The sequence below is a fragment of the Podarcis melisellensis genome (assembly GCF_964234715.1).
Source record: "Podarcis melisellensis genome assembly, chromosome: Z".
Lineage (NCBI taxonomy): Eukaryota > Metazoa > Chordata > Lepidosauria > Squamata > Lacertidae > Podarcis > Podarcis melisellensis.
Genome location: NC_138547.1, coordinates 13,818,553 through 13,831,931, shown reverse-complemented (window position 1 = coordinate 13,831,931; position 13,379 = coordinate 13,818,553). Strand labels below are relative to the sequence as shown.

The 13,379-nt window shown below is 46.1% G+C and overlaps 1 protein-coding gene across 7 annotated transcripts in view; it reads left to right on the top strand.

The window, feature by feature from the left end:
• RAPGEF1 (Rap guanine nucleotide exchange factor 1) overlaps nucleotides 1-13,379 on the top strand; it is a 109,608-nt gene that overhangs the window by 55,712 nt on the left and 40,517 nt on the right. For all 7 annotated transcript variants that reach the window (XR_014164684.1, XM_081897140.1, XM_081897141.1 and 4 more), the window contains exons 2-6: nucleotides 1,959-2,098; nucleotides 4,125-4,303; nucleotides 6,021-6,177; nucleotides 9,419-9,507; nucleotides 10,658-10,810. Coding sequence is in view for 6 of the 7 variants with exons in the window: in XM_081897140.1 (XP_081753266.1) it covers nucleotides 1,959-2,098; nucleotides 4,125-4,303; nucleotides 6,021-6,177; nucleotides 9,419-9,507; nucleotides 10,658-10,810 (718 nt within the window). In the remaining variant the exon portion in view is untranslated. The remainder of the gene's footprint in view (nucleotides 1-1,958; nucleotides 2,099-4,124; nucleotides 4,304-6,020; nucleotides 6,178-9,418; nucleotides 9,508-10,657; nucleotides 10,811-13,379) is intronic.

Below are 13,379 nucleotides of genomic sequence, written 5' to 3'. Positions count from 1 at the left end.
CTCGGACAGGAAATCTCCCAGAGCACTCTGGAAGCCCACTGGATCCATCGGCTTCTAAGGGCAGACCATCCTAACAGGTCCCCCACCTCAGCAGAGGGGAAAAGGTGCTGAAAGCCTACATCACAACAGGAAGTGATCTGACAAGGGACTGATGTCAATATCCCCTACTTTGAGATCACCCTCTTCCTATCCAGTTGAGAAAACAAGGTCCAGAGTGTGGCCTGGCATAGTCATCATTGGAGCCATGACAGCCGCATAGTCATCATTGGAGCCATGATGTTGAAGAGCAGTATAGATAAAGATATACATACATATGAACATGCACACACACACACACACACAAAGTCCTGAGCCACCCCAGAGCCAGTTGCCTCAGTATGGATGTTGAAGTCCCCCTCCCCCCAAACCAGTTGTCTGGGAGTCCCAGCATCTCTTCTGAGACCAGCTGTGTCAGGTTAGGCAGGAGACTGCCAGCAGTGGCTTACTGTGAAATCACCGGGGCTTGTTTCACTTTGCAGTTTAAGTGGTTACAAACATGCCTGCTGATGTTAGAAAGGTACCGCTTCTTCTTTGCAAGGGCTACAGACCGTGAAAAGTGCATTGAAACTAAAATAGCTCAAATGAAAATGGGGGGGGGGGACACCCCATACATGATTATGCTTCCTCTCCTCATTTAAGCCGCCAGTTTAACAATATATTTTTACAGTAGTACTTTGGTTTACAACCATAATCCGTTCCGGAGGTCCGGTTGTAAACCAAAACAGGTTGTAACCCAAGGCACACTTTCGCCAATGGGGCCTAAAAAAAAATTGGTTGTAATCCCAAAAAAAGGGACAGACTTCTGGGTTTGACGTGGTTGTAATCCAAAACGGTTGTAATCCAAAGCAGTTGCAAACCAAGGTACCACTGTATATCCTTTTCCGCATTTATTCCAGCTACCATGGCCTCCCCCCATATATCTGCTGGCATGTTGGGTTGTATTCAACAGAGGCCACATTCACATTGTACTCTTAAAGCATTCTAATGCTACTTTAAACAGTTACGGTTTCTGACAAAAGATTCTGAGATCTGTAGTTTGTTAGGGGCGTTGAGAGTTGTCAGGACACCCCCTATTCTCACAGAGCTACATTTCTTGAGGGTTTTAACAATCCTTCACAGGAAACTCTGGGAATTGTAGTTTTGGGAGGGGCACGGGGGTCTTGTAACAGCTCTCAGCACCCTTATATTGGAAAAACTGGGAGGAGATTAAAGCTTTAATATCTAAAATATTAGATCATGAAAGCCCATGTTGATCCTGTACTATTATTGACAAATTATACTGAAGACAGGGAAAGAACCAAATCTGCTTCCACCCACAGTCTCCACTCAGCACCATTGAGGCATATTATTTAAACTGGCAGTGTTTTCATTCTAGTAAAAAAAGGTGTCTGTACTCACTATGAAGTTGTTACCACAAGTACCACACTTTTAACCAGTGCTTCTGGGTGGGCAGGGGAAAGGTGCTGGTACTGCGGACCCTTGAGTACCCTCAGAAAAAAAGCACTGCTTTGAGGGGTCAAATAAATCTGTTACTGACCAGTGGCAGAGCATCTCCAGGTAGAGCAGGGAAAGACTCCTAGTCTGACACCCTGGTGAGCTGCTACTAGTCAGTGTTGACAGTTCTGGACTAGAAGGGACCACCAGTCTGACCTGCACATGGCAGTTTTCAGTGTACATATTTGAAGACTGCAATATGCAACACCTGCTATAATGGTCAGTTTCTCATTTGTCATCTTGAATCATTAATAGCTAGTTCTTCTGACGCTACGATTTTGTATTGCTGTATATCATGTGCTTTGTTTCAGCATCAGCCAACCATAATAAAGATTTGATTTATTGATATGGGCATATCGCTTGGTGCAAGTTGGATTCCAGCCCAGTCAGATAAATACACTCATACCTCTCATCTTTTCTTGTAGATTCTCAGCGCTCCCATCTCGCCTCATTCACCATGAAGTTGAAGGACAAGTTCCACTCTCCCAAAATAAAGCGGACACCATCCAGGAAAGGGAAGCAGCCTGACCTCATGGTGAAGACTCCTGAGAAGGTGGTGAACAAGGTAAGCGTGTGGTGTCATGCCCCCTCCCCAAAGGCAAAGCCCATGAGGGGCAGGTGGTGCAATAGAGGCATTGCTCTTAAGTAGATATGTTGAGCAGGAAGCAGTGGAAGTAGGGAGGTCCACCACAGAAACTTCCTTGCGCCACAAGCCTGCAGGCCAGCCTTGCTCCTTGGTCTGAGTTGAGTCTTTGTGGATTCGTGCCTCCTCCTCCTCCCCCCCCCCCCGTGCATTTCTGGTGTTGATGGGCCAAGAAGGCAGGGGCCATAGGTCCCCAGTGTGGAGGCCCCACTCCAGGGGTCCCTGGACCAAGACCATCACCACCACTCTGCCAGGCCTGAACACTCAATCCATCTCAGGTGTGAACATCATGCTGTATGTCTGAGTCACCAGCAAGCCTCCTTGTTGGTGCCACTGGTCTGACGCACCTGGCCAGGCTCCATCCTGCTTAGTCTGCTGCTCTAGGTTGGGGTTCTGGGAGAGAGAGAATGAGGCAGCCTGCAGCATTGGGTGAATTTATTTATGAGGCCAAGTGTTTAAGCAGAGAGACTTGCACAACAGTCAGTCTTTGTGGGGATTAGCTCCTAAGCAGTGTTAACTATTGTCTTCAGCCAAATGATTAGCCGAAAGGGATGCAACTGATCAGGTTCACAGTGCAGGCAAGGATGCTGTCACTTTGGGAGAATGAGAGTGGCCCGTGGAAGGCTTCCTCAAGATTTTATGCAGAGCCAACATGGGTGTTTCAGAGCAGGCTCTGTATTATTTGTCCTGTATCTGTATATATTTATTTTGGGGGCCAAGCCTGGTTAACCATTGACTAGGGAGAGTCTAGCTAAAGTGGAAATGGAGTCGCCAAAAGTAACATTGAAATTCCTGGGTATGGTGCAACCCCCACCCCGGGGGGGGGGGGACTCCCAACCCGAAACAAAGTTTTAAAAAAACACACCTGCTTACTTTTAATAGAGCCCTGTTTGTCTTGTGCTAAATTTGATTCCCAAGACTTGCTGCAGGAAAGCGTCCCCAAAACACCATTCCATGTGATTTCTGTATCAGGGAGAAATAAAGTGTACCTTTCTGATGCAGCCCATCAGTTGCTAGGGCTCCAGTTTCTTGGATTGTGTAGGTGTGAGTCGCTCATTTAGTTTTCTGAGAGAGTTGTGGTGGTTCTACTCTTCTAGCTTTTGTTTGGTACAGTCCTCTTGCGTGTAGCTGGAGGGAGGCACATCCCTTTGGAACTCCCTCCTGTTACATATCAGCCAGGCACCATTTCCAAGGGCCTGCTTGGCTGTATTGAAGATGCTCCTCTTTCAATAAAGTGGGGGTTATTTTTTATCACAGTTGGTATTCATATTGAATTCAAAACCATTCTTAAAATAAGATGGGGATGTGGGTGGCTGTGTCCCACAGAGCCTAGGACTTGCCGATCAGAAGGTTGGCGGTTCAAATCCCCGTGACGGGGTGAGCTCCCATTGTTCGGTCCCAGCTCCTGCCAACCTAGCAATTTGAAAGCACGTCAAGGTGCAAGTAGATAAATAGGTACGCTCCAGCAGGAAGGTAAATGGCGTTTCCGTGTGCTGCTCTGGTTAGCCAGAAGCAACTTAGTAATGCTGGCCACATGACCCGGAAGCTGTACGCCGGCTCCCTCGGCCAATAAAGCGAGATAAGCACCGCAACTCCAGAGACGGCCACAACTGGATCTAATGGTCAGGGGTCCCTTTACCTTTAATAGATGTTTTTCTCGCATTGCGAAATAGCTTCAAGGTCCTTCATCGGAAGTAATTCATAATTGAATTCTGCCAGGGATTCTTTTAGTTGTGATTCCTGCATTGCAGGATATTGGAATGGATGACTCTTAGGGGCCCCTTCCAACTCTGTAATTCTGTGATTCTATGAATAATAACGACATGCAAACCGACACATGTAGCAGTTAGTTGGCCCAGTATCTTTTTTGATAGCCCCTTCCTTCCTGTATGGTCACTGACCGAAACAGTAAATGTTTCCCTTTCTCCTTCCTTCCATTCCTCCTCAGAATCTCACTTGGCTGGAGGAGAGAGAGAAGGATGTAGTGAGTGCACTACGCTATTTCAAGACCATCGTTGACAAAATGGCAATTGACAGCAAGGTGCTGGAGATGCTGCCGGGATCTGCCAGCAAAGTACTGGAAGCCATCTTGCCCCTGGTCCAAGCAGAGACGCGGATTCAGCAGAGGTGAGTTGCTGCCAGGGGATTAACCAGGAACAAGGAGGTTGTTGTTGCTGCTGCTGTTAAAAGCATATTATAAGCAATTACAGCTAAGAACAACCTCCCATCCAGTGACCACAGAGTTGCCAGGTGATCCATTAATGTCATTAAGGTAGATCCAGTGGGTCTGCACTCAATTGGGCATGCTATTGTGATGTGGAATATATTCAGTTTTGAAAGGCTCAAACCCTGCCTCCCTCCAGCCACATGATCACCAAGAAATTCACCAGCTGCAAAGGCACCACAGCAGTGTGGTTGACGTCAAATGCCTGCATACTCAATGCTCCCACCACAAGGCCTTGGATCTTCACTCATTTTAAGGATAAATGTGGACCTAACAAGGTCGAGAAAGCATTGGCAGGGCAAGAGTTATCAGAGCCTATGAGAAATGTCTTTGCTTGGGACGCTTCCCAGAGCTTGCTGAGATAAGTTCTGAAGCTGCACAGCTTTGTTCTCACCGCCAACACCCCCAGGTCAAGACTGGATCATTAGTATAATCCAGCTGGACACTTCTTGCGTTCACTAGGGAATATATGATCTACTCCATTAATATAGATATGTGGCATGCAATAACTTTTATATAATTTTTCCTTCCTGACACATGTGTCTAGATTTATTTCTCTCTCCTCTCCCTCTCGTTTGAAGCCAATGCGTTTTGCATCATCAACAGGGGAAGTAGAACTATAACAAGCAACTGCTTAGTTCTACATTTTCTCATGAACGGTGACCATAGTGTGCTGTTTTCAGAATTGGAGATGTGTTGTTTCCTTATCTGCCATTCATCAGACTGTGCAGCAGAAAGGGGGATGGGGTGGCATGGATGAAACACAAATCCAACAAATTCAGGTCGCACATGGCATAATTTAAGCCTATAAGGAGGAATTCAATGCCAGGCTGCTATTATTGTTCTGTCAGTGTAAGCATTCCCGTTTGCCAGATGGAACAGTCTCCCTTGTCCTCCCTCTGCATTCTGTCCTGACCCCGACCACAAGCCAATTTGAGGAGGCCAGGGGGAGCAGGAGGAAGCCTTATTGCAACATTGTGCCAGGGAGAGTAGGGGGAAGCCCCATTGCAGCCCTCTTTAGGAAAGTTTTTAATGTTTGGTGTTTCATTGTGTTTTTAATACTCTGTTGGGAGCCGCCCAGATTGACTGGGGCAACCCAGTCAGATGGGCGACTTACAAATAAAACTATTATTATTATTATTATTATTATTATTATTATAGGGACCCATTACGCAGAATCCTGCTGGCAAAACTATTCTGTTGAATCTGACCCTCAATAGTCTCCCTAGAAAATTGTGCAAATTGTTGGTTGATTTTTTTAGGGTGGGCACAGGTACAGCATGGGTTGTTGGGCAGCCCCTTGAAGATTATTCTGAAGCTTCAGGCACTGTTGTGAGGCAGTGACTCAGTAGTAAGAGCCTTGTTTGTTTGTTTGTTTGTTTGTTTGTTTGTTTGTTTGTTTGTTTTTAACTGTTCCTCGTCAGTCTTGGGATGAGATTATCTTGACTTGCTTATTAAATATAAAATTAATAGTCTTCAAATCGGGGACTGGGTGAGTCATACATCAGAATAAAATATATTGTGACAAAGGATTTCCCCCCTAGCAGTTTTCCTTTATTGAAACACCTCTCTCCACGTATTCTCCATGCCGATGCATTATTTATTTATTTGCTCCTGCAGTTCGGCCATCTCTTCCTGCTATAGCCGTGTGTACCAGAGCCTGGGCAATCTGATACGTTGGTCTGATCAGGTGATGCTGGAGGGTTTGAACTCTGAAGATAAAGAGGTGGTGAACACAGTGAAAGGGGTCATCAAGGCTGTTCTGGATGGAGTCAAGGTACAGTGCTGTCTTTTCTGCTTCTGACCATACCTCAGACCCCTTGCTCCCACCATGAGAACGGGCTGTCTCAAAACTGATGGTAGCAATACTAAGGCTGGGCTCTTCTGACACACTTCTATAGATGCTTAGTTATAGCACACACCTCAAATGCATCTGCACTCATAACTTGGTCAGAAACAGTAGAATTCCTAGGGGGCTCCCCCCCCCCCAATAAAGCATACCTTTCTCATTTGAAATCCTGATTTGCAAGGTGGATCTGTCATGGTTTATTATTAACTTTATCGTTATTAGAGCATAGACAGCTGTGTTCTACTTAAGTCACCTCCAGACCATAAGTAATTTGCAAGAGGAATTTAAGCATGTACCGGAACATTAGGTTTGTACAGTTAAAATGGATTAAAACTCTGATGCAACAAATCCACTTTTAAAAGGGTTGTTTTTTTGTGTTTTTGTGTTTTTGTTTTTGTTTTGCACCTAGTAAAGTGATGGGGGAATGCTCTAAAAAGTTGCAGTGGGTCTACACTGAATAGAACTTAGTTGGACGCTACTCATATAGTCTAACCTCCAGGGAAGCTTTGTGCAAGGAAATCAGAAATGCTCTGTCATCTGAAGGAACCCCATGTCAAGCCCTTGGTCCATCTAGCTTTGTATTGTCAACACTGATGGACAGCAGATATCCGGGGTCTCTCATTGGTGTCTATTCCAGCCCTACTTGGAGATGTTTTGGGTTGAATCTGGGACCTTCTGCTTGCAAAATTGGTGTCCCACTGACCTATGGCCCTTCCTCTTACTCTTAAACAGTCCTTACTGGCCATGCAGAGTTTAACTGAAATCCTCTGCATCAGTATCAGGCAGCCCACTTGATGTTTGGGCTGTGCTACGTTATTATTTGTTGGCATGGAAGTAATAAGTTCCTTTGTGTTAAGTGGCAATCATTGCATTTAGGGTTGTTGTTTTAATTCTGTTTTGTTAACTGACCAAGTCTGCCAGAAGAGATGAGCTACCTTTTAAAGAAGGATTTCATATTCTAGGAGCTTTGCGTAACCCATTTGTATTCCGCACGCCTGCAAAAATGTCACAAATACAAAAGCAACATTGCTATCCTTAAAACTTTAGTCATAAACAGCTGTCTCTTCAGACAAGTCACCGTGGTGCCTAGGCTAACATATTGAGCTGTGGGAACCTGATGCAGAAATGAAAACCACCTCCCAGCCTTCTGGCTTCTGTGGTTGTGCAGCTGTGGTATTTTGGGGGAACCATCTCCTATGTTTGCCATCAAATTTTAGCTGTTGATAACCAGTTACATTGATTTTAAAACAAAAGCAGTACACTTCCTTAGAAGAGGCCCAGAATTTCTGAGGCAACACAGTACAGTGGTACCTACAGCTTACAGACTGCCTATCCAGAAATAGTACCTTGGGTTAAGAACTTTACCTCAGGATGAGAACAGAAATTGTGCGGCGGCAGCGGGAGGCCCCATTAGTTAAAGTGGTGCCTCAGGTTAAGAACAATTTCAGGTTAAGAACGGACCTCCGGAACAAATTAAGTTATTAACCCGAGGTACCACTGTATTGTTGCTGCTATTTAATCAGCACGTATGGTTCTTTACTGAGTATAAAGACAGGTCCCTGCGCTGAAGAACTCACAATCCACAATTTCATACAGGGCAAACAGCAAAGGGAGAGAAGTAGCACAGGGACAAGCAGGGAAAGAGTGTGATGGTTTGCTCAACAAGCACGCCTGTAGATTGTAGGCTCATTTGTAGGAGAGCATAGGAACAAAACATTGAGCTGACAGCTTCATATAAACGGTGGGATTTGAGCAAGGATCTAAAGCAAGTCAGGGGGCCAAATGTAGCCTTCCAAATCTCTCTGAACAGCTCTGCTTTTCCCCAGACCACACACCATCGCCAAGCCTGCTTCACACATTTTAGACCGGATGTAACTTGGCCCTGGGCTATGATAAATGCTGATTGGCTGCCTAGATAGAAGAGGGCCGTGTGCAGAAAGAGTAACTTTTGCCCAGCTGGAATGTTGTCTACTACTATACAAAGGAAAGAGCCACACCCACTCCCCCCCCCGACCCTTTCCCCCTGGTGTCCTTTCTGAAAGTCCAGCAAACCTCTTCCGTTCCGCTTCCGCTTTCCAGTAGCTACTTCCCTCTTTGATATATCTTGCGTTCCCATGAAATTTCCATTCATATATTTCAATACACACATACATTTCAATGCAATACACCTTTGTTTGGAAGTCTTGCTTGAACCCTCCTTATTTTTTGCATCTTGGGAGATGAGAATTCAGAAAAGCGACAGTCTATGCTATGATCTACAATGAACCAACTCTCGAAGCCTGCTTGGAACACAAACCCAGGCAGCCACCAGTCTGCATGGAGAGAGCTGTTTTCCATGTGTATATTACCTTGCAATTCATGTGTCACTTCTTGCTTTGTTACCCCACGCAAGCGCTGACATGGTTACGCACAGGTTTCAACATCTTGGAAACATACGTTATCCTGAAAATAAAAGTTTTTAAAGCCAGCAAGGTGCTAGCCCTCATGGACTCATCAGCATGTGGATGTGTGTTGTGGGGGAATTAGAAGCTAGAGAGGTTGGGGTAGTGGTGAAGCAGGCTTACCAGCATTAGAGGGTGTGATCCAGAGTCCCCCCCCCACCCTCTTCTTATGAACAGCAAAGTCAGTGAAACTGAGAAGTGGCCCCTCTACAGAAAGCTGGGATTTAGAAGAGGGGCCTCAATCTGAAAAGACAGTAGCCGACTGTCCTGTGTTATTACACTTCTCTAGTTCTCAGTCCTCTTTGTGGCCAGAGGGTGGAAATTGCAAGGGAGCAGATCTCACCTCACTATTAGGTGAAATGTCAAAGAGGCCAGAGCTTTTCTAAAGTGGACAGGACTGTCTCCTGGAGTTGGCAGACTTCCGTTGCAGGAGGGGGTCTTTTAAGCAGAGGTTGGGCAGGTCTTTCTTTCAGGATTGCTGTGTTTACACCTTGCAATGTAAGCTTTTCATGGTTTAGACCGCTAAGGCATCTTTCCAGTTCTCACATTCTTCTGTTCTATTTCTTTCTGTCCAGGGCATTGAGTGAAGGTTTTGGAAGGGGTTGGGGGCTTTGAAAAATCCAAAACCGTGAAGCAGAATAGAAACAAGTTTTGTCTGGTGGAGAATAAAGTTGCAGCGGCCTTTGACTGAGCCTTCCTTTTTGTCCTGTATTCCATTTTATGATTAGGAGCTGGTGAAGCTCACCATTGAGAAGCAAGAACACCCGTCCCCCACAAGCCCCGTTAAACCCAGCATCCCTGCTTCTTCAACGGACAGGTGAGTCACAAAGAGTGTCTGATGAAGCAGTCAGAAACCAAAGCTACTCGTGGGACAGGCCTGTATCAGTTGTTTGCAGGGAACACACCCAAAAGAGAAATAGTGGAAGATGAAGGGAGGAAGCAGCATCAAGTTCAGGGGGGTCTCTTGCTCTGGTTTGCTGCTGAATCCGTGGAACATAAGGTCATATTTTCACCATACATTTAAGGAACATTCATAGCCCTTTAACTGTTGTGACTTCCCCACCCAAAAAAATCATGGGTATAGTAGGCTTTTATCTGATGTGGATCCTACTCAGAGTAGACCTATGGAAATAACTGGGCATGACTAATGCAGGCACATTAATTTCAACATGTCTGCTTTGAGTAAAACTCGGCTCCAAGCTTAAAAGTTTAGGCTTCTCAGAGGTACAATTCCCAGCACCCTTAGCAAACTACAGTTCCCAGGATTCCTAAGTGGAAGCCACAGGCTTTGAATGTATGGTGTGGATGTGATGAAGAAGAAGAAGAAGAGAAGAAGAGTTTGGATTTGATATCCCGCTTTATCACTACCCAAAGGAGTCTCAAAGCGGCTAACATTCTCCTTTCCCTTCCTCCCCCACAACAAACACTCTGTGAGGTGAGTGGGGCTGAGAGACCTCAAAGAAGTGTGACTGGCCCAAGGTCACCCAGCAGCTGCATGTGGAGGAGCAGGGAAGCGAACCCGGTTCCCCAGATTACGAGACTACCGCTCTTAACCACTACACCACACTGGCTCCCAGTGATCAAATGCTTGTGTATTGTGCTATCCTCTTATACAGTAAATTAAAAGACTGTAGTATTTAAAAAATAGTGCCCTGCCTATGGGGTTAGTAGTTAATTAATGAATTGATTATATTTGGGTACATTTATGCATTAGATAAATAGTTGTATGAGCAAAAGGAATATAGGGAGAGGAACTGATTTAAGTTATATCAATTAATTGTTAAACATGCATGTGGGAAAAGGTGCTTTCTTAAAGGGCCAGAGTGAGCGACTGGGTCTTCTAAATATTTGTACGTTCTACACAGCGCCTGGCGCCCTCTCTGGGCCCCTGGTGCACAATGCCAAATGAACCATAATGCTGCAAATGCTGTATACAAAGCAAGCCATGCTTTTTCCATCCTTCTCAGCCCTTCAGAGCTTCCCCTGACGGATCGTGAGATGGAGATTCTCAACAAGACAACAGGGATTGCTCAGACGACAGAGGTTTTGACGGATCCTATGGACGAAGAAGTCGCCCCTCCCAAGCCTCCCCTTCCCTGCATCCGGGTCGCTGAAAACAGGTACAGCTGGAAGAAATGAGTTCGGGAGTTGCCTCAGTAGCCTCTTGTTACTACAGTCAGGGTTGAAATAATTAACTAGTTGTCATTCAGAGGTTTTCAGACTTTAGAGAACCCTTTCCATGTCAGCTTGTCCGGCAGAGAACCAGCACTGTTCTGGGTTCATGCTGCTGTCTTGTGTTGTGTGAATGGACTGTAGAACCTCAGGGGTGGCTGGTGCAGTACTTCTTGGGGTTGGTAGGGCAGAAGTAAAAGGCAGCATTTCCTGCACTGATGACAAGAGGCTGGAAATGATCTGTCTGTCTCTGTGTGTGGTCTGTATCTGTACAGTGTGCACATCTGAGCAGGCATACATTGGCCACACTCACCACTGGTACTGGAAAACATTCTCATTTCCTAAGCAAGGTGAGATTAGATGCATAAGTTGAGTGGGTGCAGGTGCATTCATTTCTGGTTTCATGGAAATAGGGGTGGAGGGCATGCGGAAATAAAGCAAAAAAGAGTGGAAGAAGACAAAGCGAAACTCTTGTTATCTTCCTTAAGCTGCAAGCACACAAGAGCTCCTAAATTGTGGCAGAAATGGTCACAAACTTAAAGGTAAAAGTGAAGGGACCCCTGACTATTAGGTCCAGTCGTGACCGACTCTGGGGTTGCGGCGCTCATCTCGCTTTATTGGCCGAGGGAGCCAGCGTACAGCTTCCGGTTCATGTGGCTAGCATGACAGCTGCTTCTGGCGAACCAGATCAGCACACAGAAACGCCGTTTACCTTCCCGCTGGAGTGGTACCTATTTATCTACTTGCACTTTGACATGCTTTCAAACTGCTAGGTTGGCAGGAGCAGGGACCGAGTAACGGGAGCTCATCCCGTCGCAGGGATTCGAACCTCCGAACTTCTGATCGGCAAGTCCTAGGCTCTGTGGTTTAACCCACAGCGCCACCCGCGTCCCTGTCACAAACTTAGATGGCTTCAAATTAGGACTGGACAGATTCATGGAGGAGAGGGCTATGAATGGCTACTAGACATGGTGGCTTCGTTCTGCCTCCATGGCTGGATCCAGTAATGCTTCTGAATACTAAGTGCTGGAAACTGCATGAGGAGAGAAGTGTCTTGTGCTTGGATCCTGCTTATGAGCTTCCCTTAGGCATCAGGTTGGCAACTGTAAAAACAGGATGCTAGACTGGATGGGCAATTGGCCTGATCCAGCAAGAGTCTCCTTACATATTTTTGAGAAGTTGGGTGGGTGGGTGTGATGTTTCTTATGACCCTCCACCCAGCTGTTCAGGGTTGTTTAAGAAAAACGGCAACACCTTTCTTGTTGAAGTCTGTGATGAGGGATGCAAACAAATACTGTGTGGCTTGCGAGAATCGTGTGAGATTCTTTTCCTTTTGCAGGCTCTGTGGTCACTGGTGTGAGTTGGCTGTGCAGCTTTCTCACTGTTGAAGGGCTTTGACATCAAGACACCCTCTGGGGCAATGGGCGTGCCCCAGAAACAGAACAATTTGCAAACATATTGGCATCTAGAAAATCTTACCATTATCTGGTTGCTTGGGGTGTGTGTTTTTTTGGTCAGCCCCATTAGGAACAATTAACTCTCCCCCCCCCCTCGTTGAATGCAGAGGAATGGTTGGTTTGGGTTTTACTACCATTTTCAAACTTCATGAGAAACTCCATCCTTTGAAGGAAATACAGTCATACCTCGGGTTAAAGTAGCTTCAGGTTAAGTGTTTTCAGGTTGCGTTCCACGGCGACCCGGAAGTAACAGAACAGGTTACTTCCAGGTTTTGCTGCTCACGCATGTGCAGATGCTCAAAATGACGTCATGCGCAGAAGCAGCAAATCGCTACCCACAGACACGGGTTGTGTTCTGCTCAGGATGTGAACGGGGCTCCAGAACAGATCCCGTTCGCATCCGGAGGTACCACTGTAGCAGCTAATGAGGAAAAGACTATAGCTCAGTGGTAGAGCATCTGCTTTACTTGCAAAAGGTCGCAGGTTCAATCTCCAGCATCTTCAGGTAGGGCTGGAAAAGATTGCCTGCCTGAAACGCTGGAGGACCTCTGCCAGTCAGTGTAGACAGTACTGAGCTAGATGGACCCAGCGGTCTATCTCATTAGAAGGAAGCCTCTTAGGTTTTCCTGTTTAAATCAGTACAGTGGTGCCTCGCAAGACGAAATTAATCCGTTCCACGAGTCTCTTCGTCTTGCAGTTTTTTCGTCTTGCGAAGCACGGCTATTAGCGGATTAGCGGCTTAGCGGCTATTAACGGCTTAGCGGCTATTAACGGTTTAGCGGCTTTAAGAAAAAGGAAAAAAACTCGCAAGACGTTTCGTCTTGCGAAGCAAGTCCATAGGGAAATTTGTCTAGCGAAGCGACGCAAAAACCGAAAAACCCTTTCGTCTTGTGCGTTTTTTGTTTTGCGAGGCATTCGTCTTGCGGGGCACCACTGTACTTTATTCAGAACCATGAAGACTGGAATCTTACTTTGTTTTCAGGGGAAGGGCCTAGGTTCTCTCCCCAGCATCTTCAGGTAGGTCTGGGAGAGACTCCACATCTGAGAAACAACTGGTCAG